This window comes from Aphis gossypii, chromosome 1, assembly GCF_020184175.1.
Source record: "Aphis gossypii isolate Hap1 chromosome 1, ASM2018417v2, whole genome shotgun sequence".
Taxonomy (NCBI): domain Eukaryota; kingdom Metazoa; phylum Arthropoda; class Insecta; order Hemiptera; family Aphididae; genus Aphis; species Aphis gossypii.
The window spans coordinates 2410560-2424044 of record NC_065530.1 but is presented as its reverse complement, the minus strand read 5'-3'; the positions used below and the strand labels follow the sequence as shown (position 1 = coordinate 2424044).

General features: G+C 28.6%; 2 protein-coding genes across 2 annotated transcripts; both read right to left on the bottom strand.

The window, feature by feature from the left end:
• Window positions 1–5027: 5027 nt before the first annotated feature.
• Window positions 5028–10426, bottom strand: LOC126549020 (uncharacterized). The gene is made up of 4 exons (XM_050197303.1): window positions 9960–10426; window positions 9782–9871; window positions 9547–9636; window positions 5028–5137 (listed from the first exon to the last, which is right to left on the bottom strand). Exons 1-4 carry the CDS (start codon window positions 10175–10177, stop codon window positions 5104–5106), a joined length of 432 nt encoding a protein of 143 aa, XP_050053260.1. The 5' UTR covers window positions 10178–10426; the 3' UTR covers window positions 5028–5103.
• Window positions 5759–9331, bottom strand: LOC126549019 (uncharacterized). Its single transcript, XM_050197302.1, has 2 exons — window positions 9089–9331; window positions 5759–7741 (listed from the first exon to the last, which is right to left on the bottom strand). Exon 2 carries the CDS (start codon window positions 7714–7716, stop codon window positions 5791–5793), a length of 1926 nt encoding a protein of 641 aa, XP_050053259.1. The 5' UTR covers window positions 7717–7741; window positions 9089–9331; the 3' UTR covers window positions 5759–5790.
• Window positions 10427–13485: the final 3059 nt, after the last annotated feature.

Below are 13485 nucleotides of genomic sequence, written 5' to 3'. Positions count from 1 at the left end.
GAGCGAAATGTATCTCTTAATAAGATACTGTTGGAGATTTTCAGTGAATTCATCCTTCTAGGGTTGTAGAGATTTGTAAGTTATGATGTTGATATTGGAATATACTATATGAAGAATACAAAATATATTTAATATAGGTTCATAATTAAATCAATATGTATGTGTAAAAATACGTGTAATAGTTTTTGGTATTTGCATATTATATAAATTTATCAAATTTGAAAAATAACTAACTTATGAGATTTATTAATCATCATAAACAAACATGATTATGTTAAGAGTAAGAACAATTGAGAAGAAACTCACCGACCATTTAACGATTAGTTATAATAATAGTAGTATTTATTTGTTCCTTCACAGCATGTTATCATTTACATAACGATAATTACACTATGTTTGACAGGCAAGCACCGCTCAACAATTTGTATTTTACTGTACTAATCATATGAGTATTATAGGAAGTAACATGGTCTTTGACTAGAAAACTAGAAATTTTTCATTTACAAAATAATATCAAATTTACCATGTACATTGTACAATGTACATATTTTCACACATTAATACAATTATTTGAATATCAGACAAAAAATATTTACAATATATTATATAAATAAGCTTTATGATGAAGTCAGTAAGTCAAAATTTAAACATGCTATGAAGAAACAAAATATAATAAACTGTAGACTACTAAAATAATAAATTGTTATTTGTTATTATTATATGTACATTGTAATAAGTATTGGAGTCATGACTTAAAACGATACAATAAAACACTTAAATGTGCATTTTTGTTCACTATAGTGAATCAAAACCATAAACGTTTTCAACCTAACCCCAGTACCTTTACTAATAATGATGTATAAATACGGTAGGACTACATACATTTATTCCAAATAATCGTATACAATAATACGTACACAATAATATGTCCGATTAAAACCGTTATATCGATCAACATATTATTATAGTATAGAGTTTGTAATGAGGAAACGTTTTTTTTTCATCCCAGATGGGGATAGGGGGAACAGAGGGCTATTCAGATTATATAGTAATAAGGGTGCCCGCATTGACCACCTTTCCTATTTTGTTCATTCATGAAAATCTGTTTCCCACTATTATAATAGTACTACATAAATGTATAATGCACGCGCAATGTTCAACGCCATGCGACCCGTTGAAGCCTATGGCAATGAACACGTTGTATAGTAATCATCTGTCGTCGCGGCTATAACTTAGAACAACACAGAATAATGTAGTGTTTGACAGTATTGAATGAGTCCTCGCCGAAAATAAGATACGCGAAACTCTATCGACGGGTCGTATAATATATATTTATTATAGAATAACAATTTTACTACACGGATGACATAAGAAACAAAATAGCAACATAAAAAAAAAAAAAAAAAAGAAAACGATATATTTATTCAAAAAAAGAATTATGTTGTGAATATTTAATATAATAATTATTATAGTGTGTGGTTCAACAAAAAAAAAAAAAACCAAATTGTGATGTTTTTCAACTATCTGACTATCTGAGTTCTACATACATTATTTGCAAACGGAGCCTTTAATATAATATTGATAATTTATTTAAAACAAATCGAGTATTTTTTCAATTGCAAAAATTGTATGAATTTTCTTTTCCTTTATTTTTAACGCATTTAAATATGTACCGGATTTAAACTCTTAAATATGACAGGCAAATCCGATTATCAGTATTTTTACTATATAAGGTTAATACCATGCACGTGTAGATTATAAGTACTTGTAAGGAAGTAAGTTGCATAGGATAGAATTGCGTATTAAAGCGATGCAATCGAGCTTATATAACATAATATTTACTAAGGATTTTATTTTCTGTAATTTTATTAATATTCGATTTCAATAACAACGTTAGTAGGTATCTGTGTATTTTATATATGTATAGATGACCAGATAAGTTCATTGACTGCACAGGTATACGTGAGATTTCATTGAGTAAACGCGCCGCTTCGTCCCATTCATAACGACAATGACCACGGGTAAAACTCTTTGACCGTGTTTCCTGTCCAAAAGTGTGTTGTTATCATTACACGGCTCTATCGTCCGTTACGGCCCGACGAACAATGCGTGACTCTGTATTTCGGTATCTCTCTCTTGCCGTCTTTCCCCCAGAGCAAATCGTTATAAATCTGGATATAATAGTATTTAGGTACCTAATGCTATGTATCATAATATATCATATATACGAGTATATTGGTAAATATAATACAAGTACAATGTATATTGTATAATAGTACTTTATACTTATAATATATATTATATTATTATATAAGCATTCTCACCATTTTTATGTTCTTTAATAATGCATTTATACAAGTTGTGATTTTTGGAATTTTTAAACATACTTGAGGACCATATTTTGAAAACGTTGAGATTTTGTGTGTAACTAACGGAATGTTTTGTGGGTATACAAATCTCTATTTTTAAGTGAGAACCTTCCTTTTTTTTACTGTAAATTATTTGGAAAATAATTGTTTTTGAAAATGCCAATGTACATTGTACAAAGTACAATTTAAAATACATTTTAATACTTTTTAACCTATACAAAATTCAAACGAATAGTTTCTAAATTATTTATATGATTATTATAAACTAAGGATAGTATTCTTTCAAAATGGGTTTATAAAAATATAAAATAGATTTTAAAGATGTTTAAATTACCTTAGCTTGGAGCACTGATATCTTTAAAACTCATTATCGTGGGCCTATTATCCTTAGTAGATACATACAGTTGAATAACTCAAAAACTATTTGTTTGATTTTGATTGATTCAGGTGTTTGTCAACATTTTCAGGAAGATTATCTACAAAGTAATAATTTACTGTAGAAAGGAAGATATTTTCTCGTTTTAAAAGTAAAAGTTTTTATTTTCACATAGTATATTATATACTTAATATAGTATATATTTTTATCTTCAATCCTTAAGTAATACAAAAAAATCTCAAAAATGTTAAAGTATGTTTAAAAATAGTGGGTAATGGGTATGCTTGCTCGATAAATCACCCGAGTATATTATTTGCATTGTATACCCATATAAAAAATCGGAACGATACGGTTGTCGGAATTTATATATATATCATGATTATGTGTTTTCACGTGCGTTCTTCCTGTATAATATAAATACCGTCAATTTAAATAGCGTATCATAAGTCCACGTTAAACTACAATACAATCCATAATGTAAGGTCTACATCGTACCTATATAATCTGTAGTGTTGTAGATTTGTAGTAGGTTATAGTATTGTTGTATTATTGTTACACAGCATTCGGTCCACTATACCAGTTAGTAGGTACCCGGTTTATTGTAAGTACCAGATATGAACAAATGTACAATATTATTACTATACATAATACACTTGAGCGGATGGACGTCCCGCGAACAACGGACACCGTCGCGGTCGTGTCGTTTCGAATGTCCGACGGTGAACACAACAATAATAACAACACGATAATTTATAGCTGGTCATATAATATTACCGCCACGACGTTTCGCCCGAACGAAAGATTTATCGACCATACACCGACTGCTGCGTGGTTTACAATAATATAAGTACACGCTCGTGTAATGTGGGTGATTTCTATATAATATATGGATTGGACATCCTTTGTAGGGCTATTTCAAAGATTAAACTGTTTCATACAGGTACTTTCATATCACCCCGTCAGCACATACGGAACTCAATTGTGGCTAAGGGGGTGCAAGGTACCATACAAATATTTACCTCCTCCCAACAATAACTCTAATGTGACGAATAAAAAGCTGGCCACTAGCAAGATACAAAAAAGATGATCAAACTTATCGCAGTGAAATTTAAAAAATAATCAATTAAAATCTAAGCAACTGTAAACCAAAAAAATTTCTTTAATATAGATAATTAGGTACTCATTATTAATTTTTTATTTGAGTGATTGATCATAATTAATAAAAACATTGTGAATAAGGAAATAGAGTAATTTGTGTCGTATAACATATTTGTATAATTTTAGCTCCCCAAAATATAAATTCAAGTTTTGCTGTATCGTTATATTCTTAAAAAAGACTTATAATTTGTGTTGCACGAGATAATAATGTATTGTCTTAAATCGACGATATCGATAATACCATACTATTTTCGAATACCGATGGGAGGAAATTGGAACCAAACGTTATGCACACGACGGCGCTGCTATAATGATATCGTTTACGATTTAAACGGGTACGAGGGGACGGGGCGTTACAAGAGGGAACCTTCGATTTACGTGTGACGCAATCGATTATTATTGATTAATATACAATTTAGTATTGTCGAAATTTTCGTAAGACGATCGTCTCACGCGGGCTATATTATAATATTCATCCAGATATTAAGTAGAACCGGTCTACATTGATGATTATTATTACTATTTACTATCGATTATACATGGCTGCGCCGGGCAGCTTGTAGATATTTACATAAATTATTGTGAACGAAAGAGAATATTGATAAATCGCATAAGGGCTATTAAATATCACGTTATGCGTTACCTATATTTTGTGTTTAATAATTTAATATACCTATAACTTATAAGTATACGAGAGTGAAATTTCTTTATTTTATTACGTATCTTATTTACTCGCAAACCAAAAACGACATTAAAATTCGGGTGGACTCGCGTATATTTATAGGCACTATATTCATATGATTACTAAGTCTCTCGCAAAAAATACACACATTTCATCATGAATAAAACCTTCAATTTTGTTTATTACAGTGACTTAGATTTAAAAGCAGGTGGTTATTTTTAAGGTCGAATTTGATTATATAAATCTATTTTCCTAATAAAATTATAATTTTTTTATTATTCATAATAACTGCCTCTGCGACTGGGAACATTGGATTTACAAAGATAGCTTAACATTGTTATTTGTTTATAACATAACTCATTCATCATTGTTTATTTTACTTGTGTACAACTTCAAACCAAATAAAATATATAGTTAAGAGGCCGTCACACTAAAAGTGAAACGCATACAATGTCCGAGAGAACGCGCTGTTAGGTGTTTTCGTGATCCGCAAGCACGCGACGTTTTAACCACGCCCACTACTGGTAGTCGGCGGCCAGCCGAGGATTATGCCTATTCGGGAGCGGTGTTTATTATTATTTGAACCTTCGTCTAAGACGGATCGCGCGTAAATATACACGTAAATGGGTAAATGCAGCTGTAATATTTTTAATACCCGCGGGTACCGATGTGATTTGTATTTATAATACATTATTAGATATTTACTTCATGAAATATTTATAATAAAGTAAATAATAACTAATTTATAGCAATAACCTAAATTAATATTACCTAAATATCTAAATATTAGTTTTGTAATATTTAAATGTATTGCGTATATTTTACATTATACATTATTCGTGAACATGCTACAACTTACAAATTTTTTTGGTAATTCAAAGAAAAATAGAATATTGAGCATAATAACCTGTACCTACTTAAACACACTTAAAAATACATAATTTAATCATTTTATAATCTAATATTTAATTACCATACAAAATAGTAAAAAACAAATATTTCTTTAACCTTTTTTCAAATGTATTATATTTATAAACATATAACATAAAGGTAATAATTGCATTTTTCATGTACATTTAATATGAAATTAAAATTTTTTATCATTAAATAATTAAATAAAATATACAAATTTAAAACAATACTTTTAATACTAAATAAATAATAAATTAAATTAAATACATTATTTCTGTATGGCTTTAAAGTGTTTAAACAGAATCTTGACTCAAGCTCGGGTACACTTTTTTGCTATTTTTAATTGAATAGCGAACATGTTTTGTGTCTAGCGAGTCTTGATCAAAATTTTGATTTTTTTTGTGTGTCTTTAACATTAAATAATGGGTAATACTAGAAAAAATTCCTGCCAACAGTTTTGCACTCCACCCAAAGGTTTTGTATAAAATAGTAATATTAATCCCCGTATCCACTAGTGTTAATATTAATTTTACAATAAAAAATATCCCCATCAGTCCCGAAACAAAAGTACCAATAGTTGTAAACCATCCCCAAAGTTGATGTAATTTATTTTCGACCATGTTGCTTATTGTCTGTTCGTCAATAAGATATTTATATTGCAGACCTTGGTTAGTCGTATCATATCCCATAGATTGTCTTATTAAATTATTTGTAGCAGCACTCACTTCTTGTGGAAACAATATATGTTGCTGAAAAGCTTTCATTGTGTCTTGTGTGTATATACCAGCATTCATAAGCGATTCTGGACTTTTGTACGACCACGTCCAGGTTGTAGCCGGTTTGAGCTTTTGTGGTTTTTTTATTTCTTGTATATTGGGTACAATACCAAACCAGTCTCCGTCCAAATTGAAGCCAGGTGGAAGTAGTATATTACAATCAATTTGAGTTCCAAATTGTTGCAATATGTGCGTTTTGGGGGCCATGAAAAACGTTTTGTTGTTATATAAAACTGGTAGTTCATTAAAACATACATTTTTTCTCGATATTTCAACATTTACCTTTTTACATTTTATTAAATATATTATTTCGCCTGTTTTCACTGCAGTAAAACCTGGTCCTTCGCCCATAAGATACGAAAAGTCGGAAATGCTCGAAGAGGCTAGTGTAAGCTTTTGTTGTAATATTTTTCGTTCGAGATCACACTGTTTTTTAATTATGTCATTATACAATGATGTTATCGTAGATTTAAAGAAGTTTTCAACATAAACAAATTTTGTATTAACGTAGGCTAACAAATCAGTGTTTTGCGGAGAAATTGTTGTTGTCGTAAATCGATTGAAAAATGCGGTATCTACAAGTATGACTAACTGTATGTGTTCAGTTTGAATCACTGGCATCCCGCATGCAAAACTTTTTTTAATTTGTTTTAGGGAAAATACTATTTTATCCGTTTCCACAATATAGGTATATATATTATTTGAAAAATCATTAATGGCATTTGAAATTATTAACGATGCAGGACCATCATATAAAACATTGAAATCTTGTACTTCACAAGTGAAATGGTTGTTTGTCCATATAGTCTCTCCTTTAAAAGAATCAAAACCATAATTTTCAGATAATTTCATTTTGGTTCCTGTTGGAAGTATGAGGATATTATCTTTACTATTTGCTATAGCCGTACCTTCTGAAAGCAATATTTTAAATTTAGCTTGTACGACCACATCTTCCCACTCTCCTCTGCTTGATTTAAAAGTTGTGCCTTTACAATTACCATACTTGTCTAATGTTCCGGCAATGATATTTGTTACAAATATCGTTTCGTTTATTTTTAAATCTGTCACTACTCCTCCCGTTTGAAAAGTGAAAGATTGTTTCTGGTGAGTCTCTGAACATCTAGCACTACCTAACTCTATTATGTCGGAAAAATACCCTCCCTCTACAACTTGTGCGTCTTCAAACGCCGAACACCTTGTTATTAAATAATCAACAGTGATCAGGCATGATTTGAAATTAACTGGATATGTTTCAACCCTTTGCAATAGTTGTATTCTTGTTACCCGTTCTGTTTTCGAAGGTATTGGAAGATCACAGTTGTCTACTTCTAGACTGTCAAAGGAAGTTATATTTAGGTTAGGACCTCCGCAATCGTAAGCAATGAATCCAAAAGTGAAATGTATGGTTGTAATAATAACAAATAGAACTTTTTTGATATTCATGTTGAGTGTTGACTGGTTGTAATACCTATTATGAAATAAAATATAAATATTATATATAGGTACAATTTAAATTAAACACTTAATTTAAATATTGTGCTTTAAAAAATAAGAGAACGGATTTAAATGCTCTAAAAAACAAGAAAAATTTGTATAAAAATACGATTTAACGCACTCATAACAGCAATTAAAACTATTTTTATCATTGAAAAAATTTGTTTTACTGCATAAATTCTTATTCTATTAGGTTTTAATTTGATCTAACCTAACCTTAATCTGATCGGTAAAAAAAAATATAGTAAATAATAAATAATAAAAATACAAGTAGGTAGGTACGACGCATATACGATTTTTATGTTTATTCAAAAATAATTCATTGTAAAAACTTGAAACTTGTATCAGATGTTTACATTAGTATTTTCATTTGAGAATTAATACCTAAAATTTGAAAATTTAAAATAAGGTTTCTCATAAAATGGGGCATACCCGTTTTTGACCAAAATCAAAAATGTATATAATATATGTAAAAAAATAAAATAATTGCTGCTAAATAATTTTTTATAAGTTGCATAAAATGTTGTAAAATAAATATAGAACATTTTTAATATATAAGAATAGTAAAATATTAACATTATTTTTATGTTAATATGCCACAATATATATATACAATATTATATAAAAAATTTAAAAAATAGTATACAATTTAATTTTAGGGTTTTTAATTTATCTTACAATTGCACCTGGATAGAATTATTATTCGTAAAAATACAATTCTTTACGAAATTATTTACAAAACGATATTAATTATACACACACAATAAAAATTATCACTATTTGTTTCATATAATATTTAAGTTTTAAAGGTTCTGCAACTTAAATTCAAATATCTTGGTACTATTCATTACAAATATTTACAATAATAGTATCTTGTATCTTTTGACAAAATTACATATTATTATTATTTTATTATTTTAAATAATATTATACATATTGTGACATATTAATATAAAAATAATGTTGATATAGATAGTCTTAAATTTTAAATAATTTTCTATATTTTATTTTACAATATTTTATGCAACTTATACTTTTAATAATTTTGCAAAAGTATTAAAAGTATCTATATAGGTAATTGCCATAATTTTACAAAAATGTTTGTTTTGGTCGAAAAGAGAATCATTATTTTTTAAATTTGGTCGAAATTTCGTAATATCATTCCGTTTGTAAGACTCGTCCAAATATAATAATCGAAAGTTAATAGGTACCTAATTATCTCCGTTCAGAATCATTTTTCATCGTATACAAGATTTATCAATGAACTAAAATTTAAAATTAAAAAAAGTATATTTTTAAGTAGTTATAAATGGGTACTTACAAATGATGTAGCGTTTGTTCTGAGAGTTGATGATATGTATAATGTATATGTATAAATACAAAACTATATATAATTTAAAAGAACACTGACTTTAAAAAAAACTGTATTTAGAAAATAAAAATTTGTCTGGAGTCTCGCAATGATGGTGACTGGAAACACTTACACACTGTAACTGAAACTGATCTCGAGACTGTGACTGAACACTGTATCGCTTTTTTAAATATCTATAATATAGGCTAATTTTTTTCTAATTTTTAGATTAGACTTGTTTAATGTTAATGTATCATGATAATTGAGGTATGATAATGCAATTACAATTAATGTTAATTATAATAAATGTTCCAATTTATGATATTACAAATTGATATAATATATACAAAAATCGTTGGAGTTCTCATATACATTCAAATTTATATAATCAGAGTTTTAATTTAAATTATTAAACATTTTTAATTTACCTAATTGTTTCCCTTGATGTGCATGGTAGTTGATTGTCAGCACCTAAGAAAAAAGGTGCCTCAACAGATTTTACGAGCTCTGGATTTTGACTTTAAAAATATATAAAAATATTGTATTATATAAATATTTATACTGCTGCATGCGATTATGTAATACATTTTCCGTATATTATTTAAATATTAAGTTATTATAGTTTACCAAATTTAATAGCTATATAATTTAGCAAAAGTTTACCTAATTGTTTCCCTTGATGTGCATGGTAGTTGATTGTCATCACCCAAGAAAAAAGGTTTCACAACAGATTCTACGACCTCTGGATTGGGACTTAATTAAAAACAATGTATTGTTATAACTGATATTACGTTATTATTTATACATATTTTATATTTTAATCATTTAATATTTTACTTACTTGGTTTTGTTTTGAATTCCTAGAAAATTCATCACTCGATTACTCAATTTCTTTTTAGTTGATAACTTTTTCGATGGTTGACGAGTACGTTTTTTAAGTTGATCCATTTTAACGTTAAATAAAAAAAAATTAAACCACAATAAAAATTCAATTAGAATGTAAGTTGTTACTGGTGTGGACAGTTTTACAGAATGACAATAATTTTGATGTCTTCCCATTTTGATATGCACTATTATCGTTGATCATAATATTTAATTATATAATTACCTTATACTAGTTATACTAATGAATAATGCGAGTAATAAAATAATAATAATTTAATTATCACAAATAGGTACTTACTTTTATACTATATCTAATGGAGAAATGATAGTAGATATAATATTTATAATATAATATATTAGATATTAAAACTATCTTGAACAAATTATGGTCATTACTCATTAGTGTTGAGAATTTTAATTATTGACGTATTATACATATATACATTTATTTAGATTTAGTAAGAGCAAACAAAAGTTTCTACCAATATATGTCATACTGTCGCCTTTTTACTTGATAATAACCGAATGTTTACATATATTAAATAGGTATAAAAATTTTATACTACAACACCCATAGACTATAGTAGATTAATTCTAGTTTTATATGAAAAATACTTTGACCACATATTTTCTACTGATGATTAGTGTAATCATGTGGATATCAATAAATACTTACATAGTAATCTCAATACGTTTATACACAGTTATATATTATTTAGGGTATTATATACTATGTAGGTACTATGTACTACATGCTAGCAATTAGTTTTTGATTCAACTATTTCAATAAAATCATTAAATTGCTGTATGCATTTATGTTTAGTTTACAAAAATCTGTATTTAATATAAAAATATTTTATAATAAATTAAAATATTTATATTTTAATTCCACGGCATTCTTTTAAAAAAGCCCTGCAAAAGTTATCAACAATGATTTTTTTCAGGAGTAAACGACATATTTCTTTTGTATACACTTATACTCAGTTAAATTAAAACATTTTCATATTTTAAACCTAACCACTAATTATATTGAAAAATTTCCTACAGTTTGAAAAAAAAAATTGTCGAGATCGTACATTTTTCAGCTGAGTTTTGGCAACTTTATGATACTTTGTGGTTTCAACATGTGTTTAGTTTATTAGAATATGAATTTGAATTATTATATCGAAATAATTCAAATAATATTCATGGGCCATATTATTATTTTCCTTATCGATACTCTGGGTATTTATAAAACGCGCGCGGCTAGATAACCGGTTTCGATCTAGGTGAGGTACCGCTGCATATGCGCGAAGTGTGGGGGAATGAGTACAGTTTTAGAACAGTGCCGCAGTTGTTTCGATAGCAGCACACGACGGCCGTAAAATCATAATTTTTTTACAACAAACATGGTTTTTTGATTCCAATAGTACTCAAGTCTCATTAGTCGTAGAAACATGATTTTGGTACCAAATTAAACGTGAGAAGTTGTACTAAAAACTGTTGGAACAGAATTTTGATATCTCAATTTGCTGATTTTATATAATTTTTTAAAAATTTCAAAATTTTAACAAATTTCAAATATAAATAAAATCGGTTTGAAAACAAATTTCAAAAATTTGTTCCAACAGTTTTTAGTACAACTTCTCACGTTTAATTTGATACAAAAATCATGTTTCTACGACTAATGAGACTTGAGTACTATTGGAATCAAAAAACCATGTTTTACGGTCGATTTTTTCCTAGTGTGACGGCCTCTTAATAGTTAAAAAATAGGAATAAACTATATCATAAAATAAGTTTTCTATGTGTTATAGCCGTTCCAGATGTGTTTGAAATGTATACTGATACTAATACCACAATACACAGTCATCTTTTTAGTTATCACGAAAACAATAAATTGTACTCAAGCGTTTGACCTTAATCGTTTATCCATGTTATCAAACGAAATGTGTGAAAAAGCCAACGTATGTTATGGGTGCAATGATGAAGGCAATACACTTTCGATACCACAATATTAAATATAACAATAAGTAATCCCTTCTGACAAGACCATAAGTATTACGGGGACTGAGAGACAAGTGGTACATGTCTATTATTATAATTATTTATATCGGTACTCATTTTAATAAGTTCGTTTACTCATATTTTTCACAATATACAACAATAACTATTATGATAATAATAATAGTTTTATTGTGCTACAACAAAATCGGCTTTATAATTTCGAGTAGATAGTACGCTGTACAAACATTATTTTAAATAAATACTGGTATTAGCTTCCACTCTCCACTGACGCGTTTGCTAACCAATAGGGTGGTACCCTTCAGAGAACCATCAAAATATAGAATTTATATGTGGTGCGATTAATAGGCGGTTCGTGTGCGTGGTCAAATATTATACTGTAGTATCATAAAATATAGATTTAAAATTTAATCTTTGTCTTACAAGTACATTAATGTCACATTTCGCGTTGGGAATTGCGATTTGATGGAAATAATAAATACGAGTGCCAAAAACGATAAATTGATCATTCACAGTTAATGAGTTGTATCCCGAAAAAATGACCGGTACATGTCACGAGTTATATTTCGATGATAAAATATATGGTGCATAAGTTGAAAAGTCAATTAAAAAAAAAATTCATTTAAGTTGTTGTCCAATACATAATTATTTAATATGTTATATTATATAAATGTATTTATTATTAACATTAATAATTATAAGGCGTTTATTAGGGGTGGAAAGAATATGATATTATATTTCTGATTGCTTCACTAACCCAAATTTTGTCCTGAACCAACAACAACAATTATTATAATGTTTGGGTATTAGTGGGCAATAAACGAACCCGAGACACCTCGTCCAATAAACTGAATTTTCCATTATTTACGCTCGACGATGCGCTTTACTATATAATATGAACCTTTATTATTATAGCTATGTTATATATTATTATTATTATTATTATATTATTCGACACCCGGCTCGTTACCACAATCGAATATATAAATGTGTGTATTTATCTGCGGATTCGCGTCCGACATCAATTCGCTAATAACACAAAATATACGATTCGGGTGGATTGTATCGGGGTATAAATATTGTATATATAAATTATTATATCGGGTTCGATCTGGTCAGACATTTTCCATTGTGCATGCCGCCTTGTATTGTGTTGTGACTTGTGAGACTGCGGTAAAAGGTTTCTCCGCAAACGTAGGTAAGGTACTCGTCGAATAATTCGCCAAAGCGGCAGGTGTGTGCGAGCGGTAGCCCTCGCGGTGGGTTTTATGCACGTATTATTATTATTATTGTACACCGCATGCACGTCAAGTGCTTTATGTTATTTTAATAATAACAATAATAATAGTAATAATAATGCGATGGCGTCGGGACGATGAGACGTTGACGCCTGCACAATTTCACGAGGGTTATTGTGATAAATCGCAGTGTCGAGTGCCTATACATATATTATTACCTTTAGGTCGTCGCCGTCATGC